The sequence below is a fragment of the Ambystoma mexicanum genome, chromosome 5q (assembly GCF_040938575.1).
Source record: "Ambystoma mexicanum isolate Mex_15411 chromosome 5q, UKY_AmexF1_1, whole genome shotgun sequence".
Taxonomy (NCBI): Eukaryota; Metazoa; Chordata; class Amphibia; order Caudata; family Ambystomatidae; genus Ambystoma; species Ambystoma mexicanum.
In genome coordinates this window covers 1293465540-1293480440 of record NC_090933.1, presented here as the reverse complement: position 1 = coordinate 1293480440, position 14901 = coordinate 1293465540, and the positions used below count along the sequence as shown (strand labels likewise).

The window sequence follows — 14901 nt, the reverse complement described above, 5'->3', positions numbered from 1 at the left end:
CTGCTTTTGCATTTCCAACGATCCCTTTAAGAGCGTGGTTCTCTGGAGGCTACGCCTGTTCTAGTCCGCAATGATCTTGATCACTCCGGAGTTGCTAGACATGGCCATTTGCCCTCCCTGGTGCCTACTGCAGAGGATGGACCTCCTCTCCCACTCAGAGGGGCGGGTCCTGCACCCAAAGCTCCACAGCCTGCACCTTCATGCCTGGCTGCTGAATGGTTGAAATATAAGGAGTGGCATTTGTCAGAAGCCCTCTGAAACATGCTCCTCTCTGCTCGTAGGCCCGCCCCCAAATCCATCTATGCCTACAGGTAGCAAAAGCTTTCGACTTGGTGCCTGGTGAGGGATCACTTGCTCCTCATCCTCTGTTTTGGATTTTCTGCCATCTTTGGCACGGACAGGTCTGTAGATTGGCACTGTGAAGATGTATCTTGCTGCCATTTTGGTCTTTGAGAGGACCCCGGAGCTCCTTTTTCACTATCCACACGGCCTTGCAATTCCTGCATGAGCTTTGTAATATGCTTCCCAATGGTATTTTGTGGTTCCGGCATGAGATTTAAATGTATTGTTAACATTGGAGACCCTAAAACATTGGTGTGTCAAATTGTACGGTGGTTAAACCCTTGAGGGTATAGAATCTGAGATGCGTGGCAAAAGAGGAAAGCTTGAGGCTGAATGGTTCTGAAATTAATTCGAGGGGAGAAAAACATCTATGATTCTTGCCCTTGTAAGATTTTTAAGATGTATTCATTCTATGTTAAAGGAAAATGTGTATTTATAAAGGTTACGATAAGATTTTTAATAATGAAATGACTTTGTGATTAGGTTTTATTTTTATGCTAAATTTATGTTGAAAATCATTTTGTCTTAAAGTTTTTTGTAAACTAATGACACAATAAATACAAACAAATAATTTATTGTTAACACTTCTAATTGGCTGTCCATTTGAGCCCCTTCATTCCTGTTCTTTAAGATTGCTCACCCTTAAGGTGATTTTTCTGGTCGCCATCACCTCCGCTAGATGGTTGAGTGAGCTCCAGACATTGGGCCTCATTATGAGTTCACCGATAACCTTCCGGTAGCCGCCGAACTCGTAACACATTTTCCGTCGCCTGAGATCCCATTTCCACCAGGACATTACAAGTCCCGGCGGGCCGGGGTATCAGGCAGCAAAAAGTGTAAGTCCCCATTTCCGTGGCGTCCCATAGGACTCCACCAGAATGGGCACACGGAAACACCAGCACCATTGCTAACGGTGCCGGTGCTTCTGTGACAGCCACGCCTACTGGGCCGTTGCGAATGACAGGTCAGACCTGCCGGGCGCACCGGCCCAGGAAGGCAGAGTTGGAGTGTGGCGGTCTGGAAAGGTTCCTGGTACTGTGCGACCGGCACCCTTATTTTCAGACCGCCACACTCGGACTGATTCCCATTGTCTGCTAAACCTCCATACTTGGCTTTCTCCAAGGAGAATGTGGCATTGAGAGTTAGGCCATCCGAAGGTGATCTCATATTTCCATCTCGCTCAAAAAATCCAGCTTCCTGTTCTTTTTTCCTCCACCTTATCCTTCAAAGGCAGAGGAGCGTTTTCATCGGCTGAACCCGAGTGTTAGGCAGAAACCTGTGCAGTTCCCTTAGGGACCACTGCAAAAAGTTTAAGACTCCAGGTGTTGGCAGTAAACCCAATTGGTAGCAGTCTGTACCACCCAGATTTACCTGGTAGCTGTGGCTGAGCAGTCAGACTTCTCTCAAGAAGAGTTAGGCAGTATATAAGAGTATACACATTGTTAGGGAGAATTCTCTGTTTAGGCTGAATTTCCTAACCTAGTGAGTCCCCCAGCAGCTTTGCTGGATTTTTGGGGTTTATTTCTTTCTCCTGCCAAGAGTGAGACTCTTTTACACTCACTCTTGGGCATGATTTGAGTTTGTTTCTTTGAATCTAGATGTGTTTAATAGGCTATGGGGTCTTTTACTCCATAGGGCTTCATGTGTTATTGTGATGTGTGATTACACAGCACCCTTCGTGCAGTAACACAGGGGTGTCCTAGTGACCCCCCAGTATAGACTCCATACCCTGGGACCGACTACTGTCTCCCAGGGCATGTAAAGTCACCATTGACTTTACTAGTCTTAAATTCTGAACAGAACCAGTACAAACCATCATATTGTGGACGTACTGGCTGGGGTAATTCAATTGCACTGGGTTCTGTTAGTCGAGGGGGTACGTCTCCGTCCCCCCTGATCGAGTTTTGGCTGGTGGCAGTGGATACTACTTTTTATATTCAACCGCAAATATTTTTCCTATGGGATTTCCCATTGTTTTAGGCTACTATCTTTATTTAATTATTTACGGTAGCCTCGAACATACCGCCGGTTTATTTAATTAATATTAATTCTCTGGTTGGTATTTTTTGCCAAAACTTGATTCTAAAATGGCGTTTGTGTTCTCTTCTTTGACTCCAACCCAAGTCGAGCCCTTTGTTCCACTTTTTGGCGGGCTTCTCCACAGAAGCCCTCCAAAGTGTTGCCACTCTCTCTGGGGTACTTGGGAGGGGTGGAGGGAAATTTAGGCACCCTGGACTGAGTTGCCTAGGCAACTCAAGTCGCACTCCATCCTGATTGGCCCAAGTGGTGAGCCGGCCGGCTCACCACTTAGCATGTTTGAGTGACAGCTAAGTTGAGTTAATGGGGGTTTGCTGCATAAAAGCAGGGCTTTGGGGACTGGAACTTGAGAAGTCGCCACAGGACCTAAGAATCCGACGAGGGAGAAGCTGAGCCGACCTGCCACGACACCACCACCGGTGGAGCCCTGCTGGACTGCCTCACCACTTTTCCCTACGACAGAGATCTCCCGCCGGAGAGTCTTCTTCCTTTGACTGGTGGGGATAACCAGTTTCACCGTCTTTTCGCTTTCCCGACGTACCTCGTGGCCGCCTTGCCCGTGCCAAGCACCCCAGCAACCGGGATACCACGTTTTACCACGACCTCAAAACAAAGGTACCACCTTTAACCGGAAAACTCTGCGGCTGGTTTCTGCCCTGGTAGTGCAACTACCTTCATCTTTCCTCCAAGTCGAGATCTTCTCTAACCCTAGACGACGACGCAACTTGCACCCACTACCAGGAACAACTGGCACCGCTGGAGGATCCTTCCCACTTAAGGTACCGTGTCCCGCCTGGCTTCCCTTGCTACCGACTGTACGGGGTAGATTTAGCACCCGGCTTTCGAACCTGGGTTACCCTGGGACACCCTGGCTAAACTTTCCTAAGCCTCTCTAAACTCTTTTTGAACCCTCTGCAAGACTTTCTAAGCCTAGTGTAACTGTGTGATCTTGGGCGCATTTGTGCTCTGCTCTCTCTAAGAGGGGGCCCAGCCTTTGGATTTTGGCTCACCAGTGACTTTTGTTCTTCTGCCTTGCTAATAGTGTTCCTGAATCTTAGAGTGGTGTACCTTTCCATATTCTGTCTTTTTCCCTCCCTTTCTCACAAACTTATTGGAGTGCCATCTAGTTAAGCGCTCACCTCTGTATGCAAATAAGTGGTTTTTGCTGTGACTTATCTAATAAGGAAAAGGGGTGTATAAATTACAATAGTAACTGTGTTTAGAATATTTTACAATAAGAGTGCTGGAGTGTTTCAAACCGTGTGTTTTTAAATAAATAATTATATACTTTGATACCAAAGCTCTGGTCAGCGTTTGCTTGTATTGTGGTATCTGAGTGCCTATTGTGTATTCTTGAGTGAAGTCTGACTGCTCAGCCACAGCTACCAGGTAAATCTGGGTGGTACAGACTTCTACCAAGTGGGTTTACTGCCAACACCTGTAGTCTTAAATCTTTTGCAGTGTTCCCTAAGGGAACTGCACAGGTTTCTGCCTAACACACATTAGGTACAAAAATACAGTAGCACAAGCAAACACTGACCAGAGCTTTGGTATAAAAGTATATAATTATTTATTTAAAACACACTGGTAAAAATACACTGGCACTAATATGTCAAGCAAGTTCAAACACAGTCACTAGAAATATATACACCTCCCTGATTAATTATTCAACAAGTCTTAGGAAAAGAACACCACTTATTATCAACAGAGGTGAGCGCTTAATCAAAATGGCACTACAATAATTATTTAAAAAGGGAGAGAAAAGGCAGGAATAGTAAAGCACACAATACCAACACTTTTAAAAGAACCAGGAAGTCAAGAAAGGCAGGGTCTACTGTAGAGCAAAAAGTTCAGAGGCCAGGCCCACTCTTGGAGAGAGCAAGGCGGAATGTGCCCAAGATTACACAGTTGAAGTACACTTTAAAAGTCTTTGCAGATAGTTCAAAAAGGAGTTGGGTCGTTCAGAAAAGTTAGTTAACAGGTCCCAGGTCACCCCAGGATAGAGAGTCAAGGATTTACGGGACACCTTGAACAGTCTGTTGCAAGGGAGACCAGGCGGGACAGAGTACCTGAAATGGTGAGAAAGCTCCAGCGGGGGCAGTTGTTCCTGGCAGCGGGTGCAAGTCAGTGCTTCGTCCAGGGGAAGAGAAGATCTCGACGTGGAGGAAAGCTGGCGGTCGTTGCACTGCCAGGGAAGAAAACCAGCAGCAGAGTTTCCCGGTTTTAAGGTACTACCCTTTTATTCGCGGTAGTGGTGAAGCGTGGCTATCCTGCCGCCGGGGTGCTTGGCACGGGCGATTCGACCACGAGACGATCCAGGAAGGCGAAAAGAGGGCAAACTAGTTAACCCCACCAACTCAAAGGAAGAAGACTCTCCAGGAAGATCATCTTCTCTGTCGTTGGGAAGTGGTGAGTCGGTTCAGCAGGGCTCCACCGGTGGTGTCGTCGTTGCAGGTCGGCTCAGCTTCTCCCTCTTTGGATTCTTTAGAGCCTGTGGCGACATCTGAAATTCCAGTCCCCAAAGCCCTGCGTTTATGCAGAAAACCCCCATTCATCAGTCCTAGCTGTCACTCAAACATGCTAAGTGGTGAGCCGGGCGGCTCACCACTGGGCCAATCACACAAGAGTGCGACTTGAGTTGCCGAGGCAACTCAGTCCAGAGTGCCTATTCCCCCCTCCCGCACATCCTGTAGACCCAGACAGAGTTGCACCACTTTTGGAGGCTTCTTTGCAGAAGCCTGCCAAAAAGTGAAACAAAGGGCTCGACTTGGGTTGGAGTTACAAAGGCGAACACAAACGCCATTGTAAAACCGAGTCCTGGCAAAAAGACCCAACCGGGGAATAAATATTAAATTAATAACCCGGCGGTATCTTTAACATTGCACCAAAAAAGTGGTGCGTTTAAAATGAACGGGAAAATCCCATAGGAAATATTCCGGTGGAATATTTTGTGTGGTAACCACTGCCACCAGCCAGAAACTCGACGAGGGGGGACTGCACAGTGCCCCCTCGAAAAACAGACCTAGGGGCAATCTACTTACCCCTACCAGTACTTCCACAATATGATGGTTTGTACTGGTTCTGTTCACAATTTAAGACTAGTAAAGTCAATGGTGACTTTACATGCCCTGGGAGACAGTAGTCAGTCCCAGGGTATGAAGTCTATGTTTGGGGGTCACTATGACACCCCTGTGTTACTGCACTGAGGGTGCTGTGTAACACACTTACCAAAAAAACACATGAAGCCCTATGGAGTAAAAGGCCCCAAAGCCCATAAAACACATTACAAAGTCAAAGAACATTCTCAAATCATGCCTAAGAGTGGGAGAAAAAGAGTCTCACTCTTAGCAGGAGAAGAAAATAAACCCCAAAATTCCAGCAAAGCTGCTGGGGAACTCACTAGGTTTGTTAAATTAGCCTTTACAGAGAATTCTCCCTAACACCGATGAAGGTCCTCAGCTACTACATCTCGGACAAGAGAGGCCAGAAAAGATGACCAGCTGTATGGTTATGCAGCTGGCAAGGCTGTGGCTGGCAAGGTCGTCTCAGGGCTCACTCCACCAGTGAGTTGGCTGCCACCTCGGCTCCGCAACGTGGGTTCCCTGTTCTGGATATTTACCAAGCAGCTATGTAGGCTTTATTGCAGACATTCACTAAACATTACTGCTTGAATTCTATTCCTGGTCAAGACGGTCTTTTTGGCAATGCTGTCCTTCAGAGTGTTCTGGTTTAGGTTGTGTCCTTACTATCCTTCCTCCTCCAGGTCTATGTATTGCTTGGGAGTCTATCAAACATGAGGAATCAGTGGAAAGTAGGAGTCCATTAGAACAAATTACTTGCCTCTCGGTAAGGTTCTTTCTGATGGTGGTTCTTCCAGCAGATTCCTTATCGCCCTCCCTACCTGCTCCTCTTGGCAAATATATTGTACACCTTGGGTATGCTGTCCCTCAGCGTCACAGTTATAGGAGAGAAGGGTGAAAGTGAGGTCACAGGGTGCAGCGCCAATATATATACTAACCCCGGCATCCTCTCTGCCGCTTAAAGGCATTGGGTGGAGCCAACATGGAGCCATACTACACCCTATGGCAGTGGAAACGTTCCCAAAGTACAGCTTCCTGAGACATAGATATCAAAGAGGTGGAATCCATGGGAAGAACGTCCATCAGATAGAATATTTCTGAGAGCTAAGTAATTTGTTCTTCTGATCTTTTAATAAGCATCTTAGAGTTAAAGCATCTTAGAGTTAAGCTGCATTATTTTATTTATTTAGTGTGTTTTAGTATAAAACGTTACACAACTATACAATAAAAAAATTAACAATAATTTATGTATAATACAAAAGCAAATTTTTCTACTAGTCTCATTTGATCAATATCTGTTACATTAATTTCATTCTATATATTCAATACGTTCAAGCGTTAAAACACATTCATATTGAGAATGCAGAAACAACAACCATACATAAAATAAATTAAAATAAAGGAAGTAAAATAAGATTATGTTCCTAAATTCCTACCATAGAATACGATCTGCTTAGTCAGCTAAAATGACCAAGTCATTTCATTGTATTACCGGGACTGACTACTGCTTTACAAATTTCCTTCCCCCTACGTAAACTAAGACATCTATTGCCAAACTTTCTCTACACTCAGTTTTTCGTTAGGCCTTCCTTGGCCTATTGCACACACAGTTTCTTTTCAACCATTAACCAGACCCTATACAGATTTAAATGCAATGATCTGCTTTGAGTGTTGAGGCACCGCAGCCAAAATATCTTGGTCGTAATAGTGTGCGGCTGATGCTCAAACTCATCTAAGTATCAAATGTATCTAGGTACAAGCACCTGGCACCCAGTTAAGACCTGTTTCTTGGTTTCCATAACTTTAGAATTAAGACAAATTCTTCAATATCGCTTAGCCTTCAGAATCCTTGTTCTACTATTGAAAAGCACAGGGAGTCTATTCAGGCGCAGTAGAAGTGTGAAGAGTTGAAGTTTCTTAGCAGGGCAAATCATACGGTATGCCATGGGTTTCATGTAAGAATATAATATGTAACTCCCCAATCCCAGAGGTCAATTTCATTCTCTAGTTCTTTTTATAGCTCATACAGCCCCAGCTCGGTTTCCAACCCAACTCCTCAAAGAATCTAAGCGTATTAACTTTGTATTTTGATTTCCCTGTTTTTATACCAACATCTAGACCAATATTATGCAAAATATGGGTTTCAGGGCTAATCTTTGACTGTAAATACAGGAATGCTTGTTTCTTCAAGAATTGTTGCAAGCAGTGAGAGCAGCCCAAACTCCAATTGGATAATAGCCATGGTTATACAAGGAGGCAGTCCCAGCGCTTTGATTCAGTATTTCCCCTCAGTTTGCTGTAACCATCCGTAGTCTGTTAATCACAAGCTTTCCAAACCATATATTATGGCAGGTACTAGACACTGTCGATAGTCTTCTTGCACCTTCAGATATATAACCCCCCGTGCATCTCATAAATCTACAGATCAGTACTGTCATCTCCGCTGTCTTCTTGATACGGATGGTCTTGCATACCAGATAACCCAGTTGTGTATTCTGTTCGACACCAAACTATTTGTAATCAGTCACATGCTCAATTATCTCCTTATTAACTATCAAACAAGTTTGAGGAGGCTTTTTTGATGTGAATAGCATCAATTTGGTCATAGTTCAATTTATTTTCAGGGAGTTCTCTGCTAAGTGCCACAGTGCATTGGCTGCACGGCTTAGTCCTGTAAAAGTATGGTCCATCAGTACCAAGTCGTCAGAGTAGGCCAGAATCTGGTAATGAACACTGGATCTTTGGAGGACAGCTTCCTACTTTGGCCAAGGTTCCGGGCAAATCCGTAAGGTATAGATTGAAGAGTATGGGAGCCAAGACACACCCCTGTTTTACCCCTCTTCCAATGGCAATATGTGCAGTCAAGGCTCCCTTACCATCCAGCCTCACCCTAACTGTGTTATTCATATTGAGTAATTTCACAAAATACAGTATATCGTCCGGGCATACCAATAGTTCCAATTTACTCCATAACCTTGTCCTATCTACGGAATCAAAAGCAGAACCGAAGTCCCAGAGTATATAATCCCAGCATGTTCATATTCCGTGTTTTCTCAATGAGAGATGGTCCATCAACCTAAGATTATTTTTTATTTTTTTTTATTTTTATTGTGCACATTTAGTTTCAATTTGCAAACTTTTATCACACTGTCGTTATAGTCCTTTAAAAGAAAATTCTTTCACTGAAACAGAGCTTACTTTCCTTCTTCTTGCTGATTCACTTGTTTTAAGACGTCTGGTTCTGAGTCTTTTTTCTTTAAGAATCTTCTCTAAAAAGTGTATTCCTGCACAAGTAAATCTATGGTTATTTCCTTGTAAAAAGTAATCCCACCGTTCTTCATTGCTTCTTGATTCCAATGTTGTCATGTGACCTTTCAACATTTGATTTCTCTTTTATTATTGCTTTACATTTCATTAAGAGATGGAATGCTGTTTCCTGTTGTTTTTTACTTAGACAGAATCTACAACTTCCTTCATTAATCCCTCTTCTTCCTGTTCTATTGTTGTATTTGTTTGTTGGATAAACTCCTAATCGAATTTTCATTAGTTTTCCTCTATGGAAGTTTGAGGGGAATATTTGGAGGTACTCGGGTAGCTTGTTTCTTTTACGATGTTCTTTGGCAATGTTTCCTATATTTTTCAGTTTGTTTTGCTTCTCTTGTTAAAATCCAGTCCTGCCTTAAAAGCTTTTCCTTTACACAATTGGGGTTTGTTACCACCTCTTCCTCACTTTTCCAGTGGTTTAAGTGTGTGGCGCTTTTTTCCTGTCCTTTCTTTGCCAGTATTTTATATCCTTCGACCGGCTTTTCTTTGCTTATTTTTCTCAATAATCCCAAAGATTTCCATTTCATTGTTGGTTCTAAAGACTCTAGACCAAGCGCCGATCTGATTGCAACTATTGGTGTATTTCTTGGTAATTTTAGTAGTGTTTTCCAGAAGCAACTTTCTATTTTGGGCCAAATTTCATAGGATAAATTCACTCCTGCTTCACTTCCATATGTTAGAGAAGGGACTACTTTCTGGATGTAGAACATTCGTACTGGGATCAAGGAGAATTTTCCTGAATCTTCCACTTATTATTCTGCCTTGCGAGCTTAGAATCTTGTCTTTCGCATACAACTCATCTTCCCAGTTTTTTTCTACACTTGAGGTATTAAATCTCACTCCTAGATATCTAATCTCGGCCACTGATTCCAGATCCTCACCTCCTATTTCCCATTTGAATTTTTTCTCTGATATTTTTTTACTTTGGCCCACTGTCATTATCTTGGATTTCTCCACGTTTATCACCAATTCGTTTGTTTTCATGTATTTCTGTAAGTTTGTTAGAAGCCGCTGTAGGCCTATTCTCGTTTCGTCCATTAAAACCATGTCATCTGTGTAGCAAATCATTGCCACTTCCTGCTCGTTCAGTTTTAGTGCAAAGTGGCTTTTGTTAGTTGTTATGTCTGGTAGATCCACAATGTATAATTTAAATAGGGTTGCTGCTAGTGGACAGCCTTGTTTTACACCCTTTTTGATTTCCACTTCAGATGTCAGTTGACCTTCTTCGCTTAACCGAATTTGCGCTGACGTGTTTTGATGTAGAGCCCTTATCGGCTTCAATAGTTCTTCTGGACATTTTTTCTTTTTTTTTAGTTTTTCCCACAGCATCCTCCTATTTACAGTGTCAAAAGCTTGACTTAGGTCGATAAATGCCAAGTGCAATTCCCTTTTGAATTCCAACGCGTTTGTTTTTAGCATTGTCAAGATAAAGAGGTTTAGGTCAGTGCTGGTTCTCTTCATGACTCCCGATTGTCATGGATCTATGATGTTATTCCTTTCTGCCCAACCTAAGATTATGGGAGGTCGAAAACCCAGTGTGAAATCCAAACTGAAACCTGTCCAATAGACCAGAGCTTTCAGCCCAGCGCTGCAGTCACTTTAACAGACATTAAGAAAATAACTTCCCAGTGCCGTCAATCGGTATCGAGGTGCACCAGGAAGATGGTATTCTGTCTTCAGCTTGGATCTTATCAAACAGAATCATTAAGTGAGTCGCCCAGAAATGCATATCCTGTTTCAATACAATGTTAGATACACCGTCTGGTCCTGGCACCCTAGAAGATTTTAAATGCAAGATCTTAGTTTGTATGGTAACCACATCAATATCCATGTTACTAGGAAGAGGGTACGCAACTGTATGGGCTATGTGATCCCTTATTCAACTTTCATGCTCAGACGAGTCAATCAAATAAACCATCCATGTCTCCACGCTGATGGGGTTAAGCTCCTATGTGCTTTATTACCCTTGGCTTCACATAACTCCCATAGCATCTGGGCACTAACAGATTTCAAGACGTTTACCATCTCTTGCCACTCGATATTTATCTGTGCCATTTGCCACCCTCGCGCCCAGTTCCTATAGGCATTCTTAGCTATCTTTATTTGTCTCTGTCTCTCAGTCAAGTTAAGGCCACTTCTCCTAATACCACATACTATCTGTCTCAATGTGTGCTTTCTTTCATGTATTCTCTCATCATAGGCTGCCTGCTTCCCATTCACTAAGATGTTAATATTTTGGTTGCATGTGCTGTTCTGTTGTGAAAAAAACAGCAAACCAATTCGCAATTTCATCTCTCTTGATACTGGAAATCCATTATACGTGTGGAATCGTATGCGCTAGTCGCGTCTTGGCCCGCTTTAGATTCTTTAATGTCCAACTTATCCTGTTGCCAGAGTGATTAACTTCAGCTCCACCTAGTGCCCTGATCTAGTTTGGGGGACCTCCCTCCAAAAACAATACTAGGGCCTCATGATCACTCCAATCGTTCCCTTTTACTATTAATGTTAGTACTTCTGGACACACGGTTGTATTTACAAAAAAGTAGTCAGGTGTGGCCATCTTCATGCCCTGTCTCCAGGTCAATGCTCCGGGTTTGTCACCTTCAACACAGCCATTTAACATTTTGAGCCCCCAATCGTCTAGAACCAAATTCCAACCCACTCCAGCACCGTTCGGTAATCTCTGCCTCATTACACTACTAATGCTTAACGCCTCATGTCAAACTAACTCTTCATGACAGACTATGTGTGCGTTAAAGTCACCCCCCATTATTATAGTGTCATCGCCATCACCCAGTTGAAAAACAATTCTTGAACTGTTGTATTAAAGAGCTATAATTTGTCTCAGGAGGGTCATAGATGCCAACAATCAGGACTGGTTGTCTAAAAGTAAACAGCAGGATTTCTGCTTCTACTGCTAAAACAGTCGGAATCTATGGTAGAAATTCTACCCAAACTATATTGTGCGTAACACCCAATATTAGGCCACCATAGGGTCTGCCCCTTTCTCAGCTTTGATCTGATGGATAGTATACCCATCAAGATACAAATTATCCATTAACCAGGATTAATGCAACAGAAACATGTTATTTCCAGTTAATAAGGATGTAGAATATTTGGGCAAGTATATGGGTGATGCCACGTGTGTTCCTCGACATTATAGACAGATCTCAATTCTGGCAAGCTAACACTGAAGGTAATGATTCCCGCAGCCATTTCAGACTGGTCTGAATATCTGAAAGCTGAACGTTTGCAGCGTTAGTACTGAGGGATAATGGAATTGATTGTGCAGTATCCTTTATATGTTCTCTGCGCTGTGGTAGACACATATAATTATGGTCTTCATTTAAGAATGCAGTACGAGGTAGCCATGCCCATCTATTTGTCTCGTTCAGATTTTTTGTTAATAACTTCTCGTCTGTTGGTACTGCCTCATCTTTCTGATTCACTGCTTTTGCCATTTGTACATTGGCTGCTTGCTTCTCTGGCATTTTATTTACTAGAATTGTTAGCAGAGATATTGTATCCTTCGAGACCACTGAATTCGATATGTCCTACAAGGCCTGGGGTGAATCGTTAACTTCCGTTTCAACTCCTTCCTGATTCGGCGTGATTAAACAACTTGTGAGATTTCTTGTTTTCTTTAGCTGCCACTTTTTGTTCCGGACATGTTTTGTTCTTTGCCCTTTTAGAACCCTTAAACAGGTCTGTAGTTGTAGACCCCGGTATCTCAGTAAATTGTCTCCCTTGTCTCGTTAAGGCTTGCTCAGCAAGCCGCTTCTGCCTCAGAGAGTAAAATAGATCAGGTACTTCCAATGAGTCATTTCCTGCCACTACGTTATTAGAGACACCATGTGGGTCAATCATGTCCTCTTTCTTAGTAGGTCCAGTTGTAGCCATTTGAATTACATCGCTTTCTTCAGGTTCATTCTGAATATTAACTTCCTTGGGCTCATGATCTGTGTGCAATACTGGCGCCGGGGACTGAACACTAGCGAAGATTCTGCCGCAAAGCTTTAGCAAAATCTTCAAGGTGAACTGCACCGAGGCGAGAGAAGATTGTATCTCAGAGTACGCTGCTGCACTCCCAATGGAGGTCTCACTCGGCTGGTGGGGAGAATAATGCATTAATAAATTAGGCAATCACCTGAGCTTCCACCACCGTTATTAAACCTTTGTCAATATTCCCAGTGTCCATCAGCGCTGCCATACTTTGTTGTACCGAATAGCAAAGGTTTAGGAGCGAGTTATCAATAACATTGAAAGACAGTAGATTGTTGCCTGATGTATCGTGTGTCATATTTATAGGTGGAGCCATGAGTTTAGAGGACTTATTTTCAATGATTGTCACTACTGGAGGTGCCCCCTTGATAGAAGGATGTGATTTTACCCCTCTGGTTACTGGGGTTTGGTACCACAGAGTCTGAATGAGCGGCCACCTGATTAGTGGACTTTGTCACTAAATCAGGAATCAAGGTGCTATTCTATAAATCCTGAGTGCCCATGAAGTTGCATCTTATGGATTTAGTTCTCTGTTTGGCAGCCATTTTCAATTAATTCACTTGGAAATTCTTGGTACTTACAAACAAGAGGAGTACCTCTGCCTCAGCTCCCCGAGCAGCAAGACAGCGAGACCGCACTCGCATCAGCACTCCACCGACTGCACGTGGCCCGCTATATTTATCCGCTTCCGGATCCTCAAGGTGGGACTTATTAGGTTGACCAATACAATGTATGAAGCTCGTTTGAGGAGCCAATCAGCAATCCGTAGGTATGCTGGTGTTTAAGAACACTGGAAAAGTTCACCGCAGATAAGGTTCCAAATCACATTTTGAAAAACAAGCTCAGCGGACAGCGAAACAGCACTTGCCTCAGCACTCCACCGACTGCACGTGCCCCGCTATATTTATCCTCTTCCGAATCCTCCACATTTTCTCTGCGAAAGAATGGTTGATATGCGTTTTTGCTTTTCTAGATGTGGGCTCACAGGTAAGTTTAGTTTACCACTGCTCAGTTAACCTTTCAAACTGAAAAATTGTGCTCTTATGACCTCACTATATGAATCTGTATGCTACTGGTATTGTACATTTGTTTAAGAATGTTTTATGAAATGTTATTTTATCTTGCAATTACATTGTATTGCTTGCACTAAGTGTCCATAACGTCATTCTGTGGTTGTGTACAGCTCTGCAGTTGAAACCATGAAGGCTATGCTGACTCAAGGAGGAAGTTATATTGTGGTAAAAGATGTGGAGAGAAATGGAGGCTGGGAATTGATGAAAAGCTCGGATACTCACCACGATGGTGTAGCTGTGTTGGCCAGGTACAACTTTTGAGAACTGTAAATTCTAGTGTGTACTATAGGCAGTCCACTTCTGTATGCATCACATGGCAGAGGGAACACACCACTAGTGATATCAGAATACGTTTGTATAGGGTTTTATTAAAAACAAGTAAAAGATAATACTATTGCATGGTAATTGGTTCAGGTTGGTTTTAACATGAAGATTCTTGAGAGCCCTAGTCCTTGAACTCAGGATTATAAATTAAGGACTGCAAATAACAATGCTTAAAGTAACTTTCAGATAGGACGGTCTCCTGTTATGGTGGCTCTAACCGTCAGTCTATCATTTTTTCTGCAGACCACAATGCCTTGCCTCCTCTCTTGGGATTTAGGACTTTCTCCCTTTTCCAAGTGTTCAAACCTCCCCTTCACTGGGGCTTTCCATCTTCGTGTTACTTTTTCTCCTCTTTCTGCACCAAGGCGCTCCCCCCCTCTGTTCTTTTACTCTGTGATATGGTGCCCTGCTAACCTTTCCACCCCCAGGGATATAATGATCTACCACTAATTCACACCCAGCGATATAGTGCACTGCTCACTCTACCAGGGATATAGTGCCCTGCTCACTAATCTGCACCAAGGGATATAGTGCCCTGCTCACTCTTTTTTCGGTGTAGGACACCCCTCTTCTGGATTTCAGGGTCTCTCCTCTTCTGTTTGCACGTGCCTTTTTCTGGGATCAATGTCACTCTTACTACTTCTCACCCCTCCCTTCTCCTTTGTGAGGGGTCCCGTCCTTTTGGACCTCTTCGGTGGTTCATGGGCCCTTCTCCCCTT

General features: G+C 43.4%; 1 protein-coding gene across 2 annotated transcripts in view; it reads left to right on the top strand.

The window, feature by feature from the left end:
- MROH1 (maestro heat like repeat family member 1) overlaps positions 1 to 14901 on the top strand; it is a 2813132-nt gene that overhangs the window by 2307513 nt on the left and 490718 nt on the right. For both annotated transcript variants that reach the window (XM_069621886.1, XM_069621885.1), the window contains one exon: positions 13969 to 14106. In XM_069621886.1, the coding sequence (XP_069477987.1) occupies positions 13969 to 14106 (138 nt within the window). The remainder of the gene's footprint in view (positions 1 to 13968; positions 14107 to 14901) is intronic.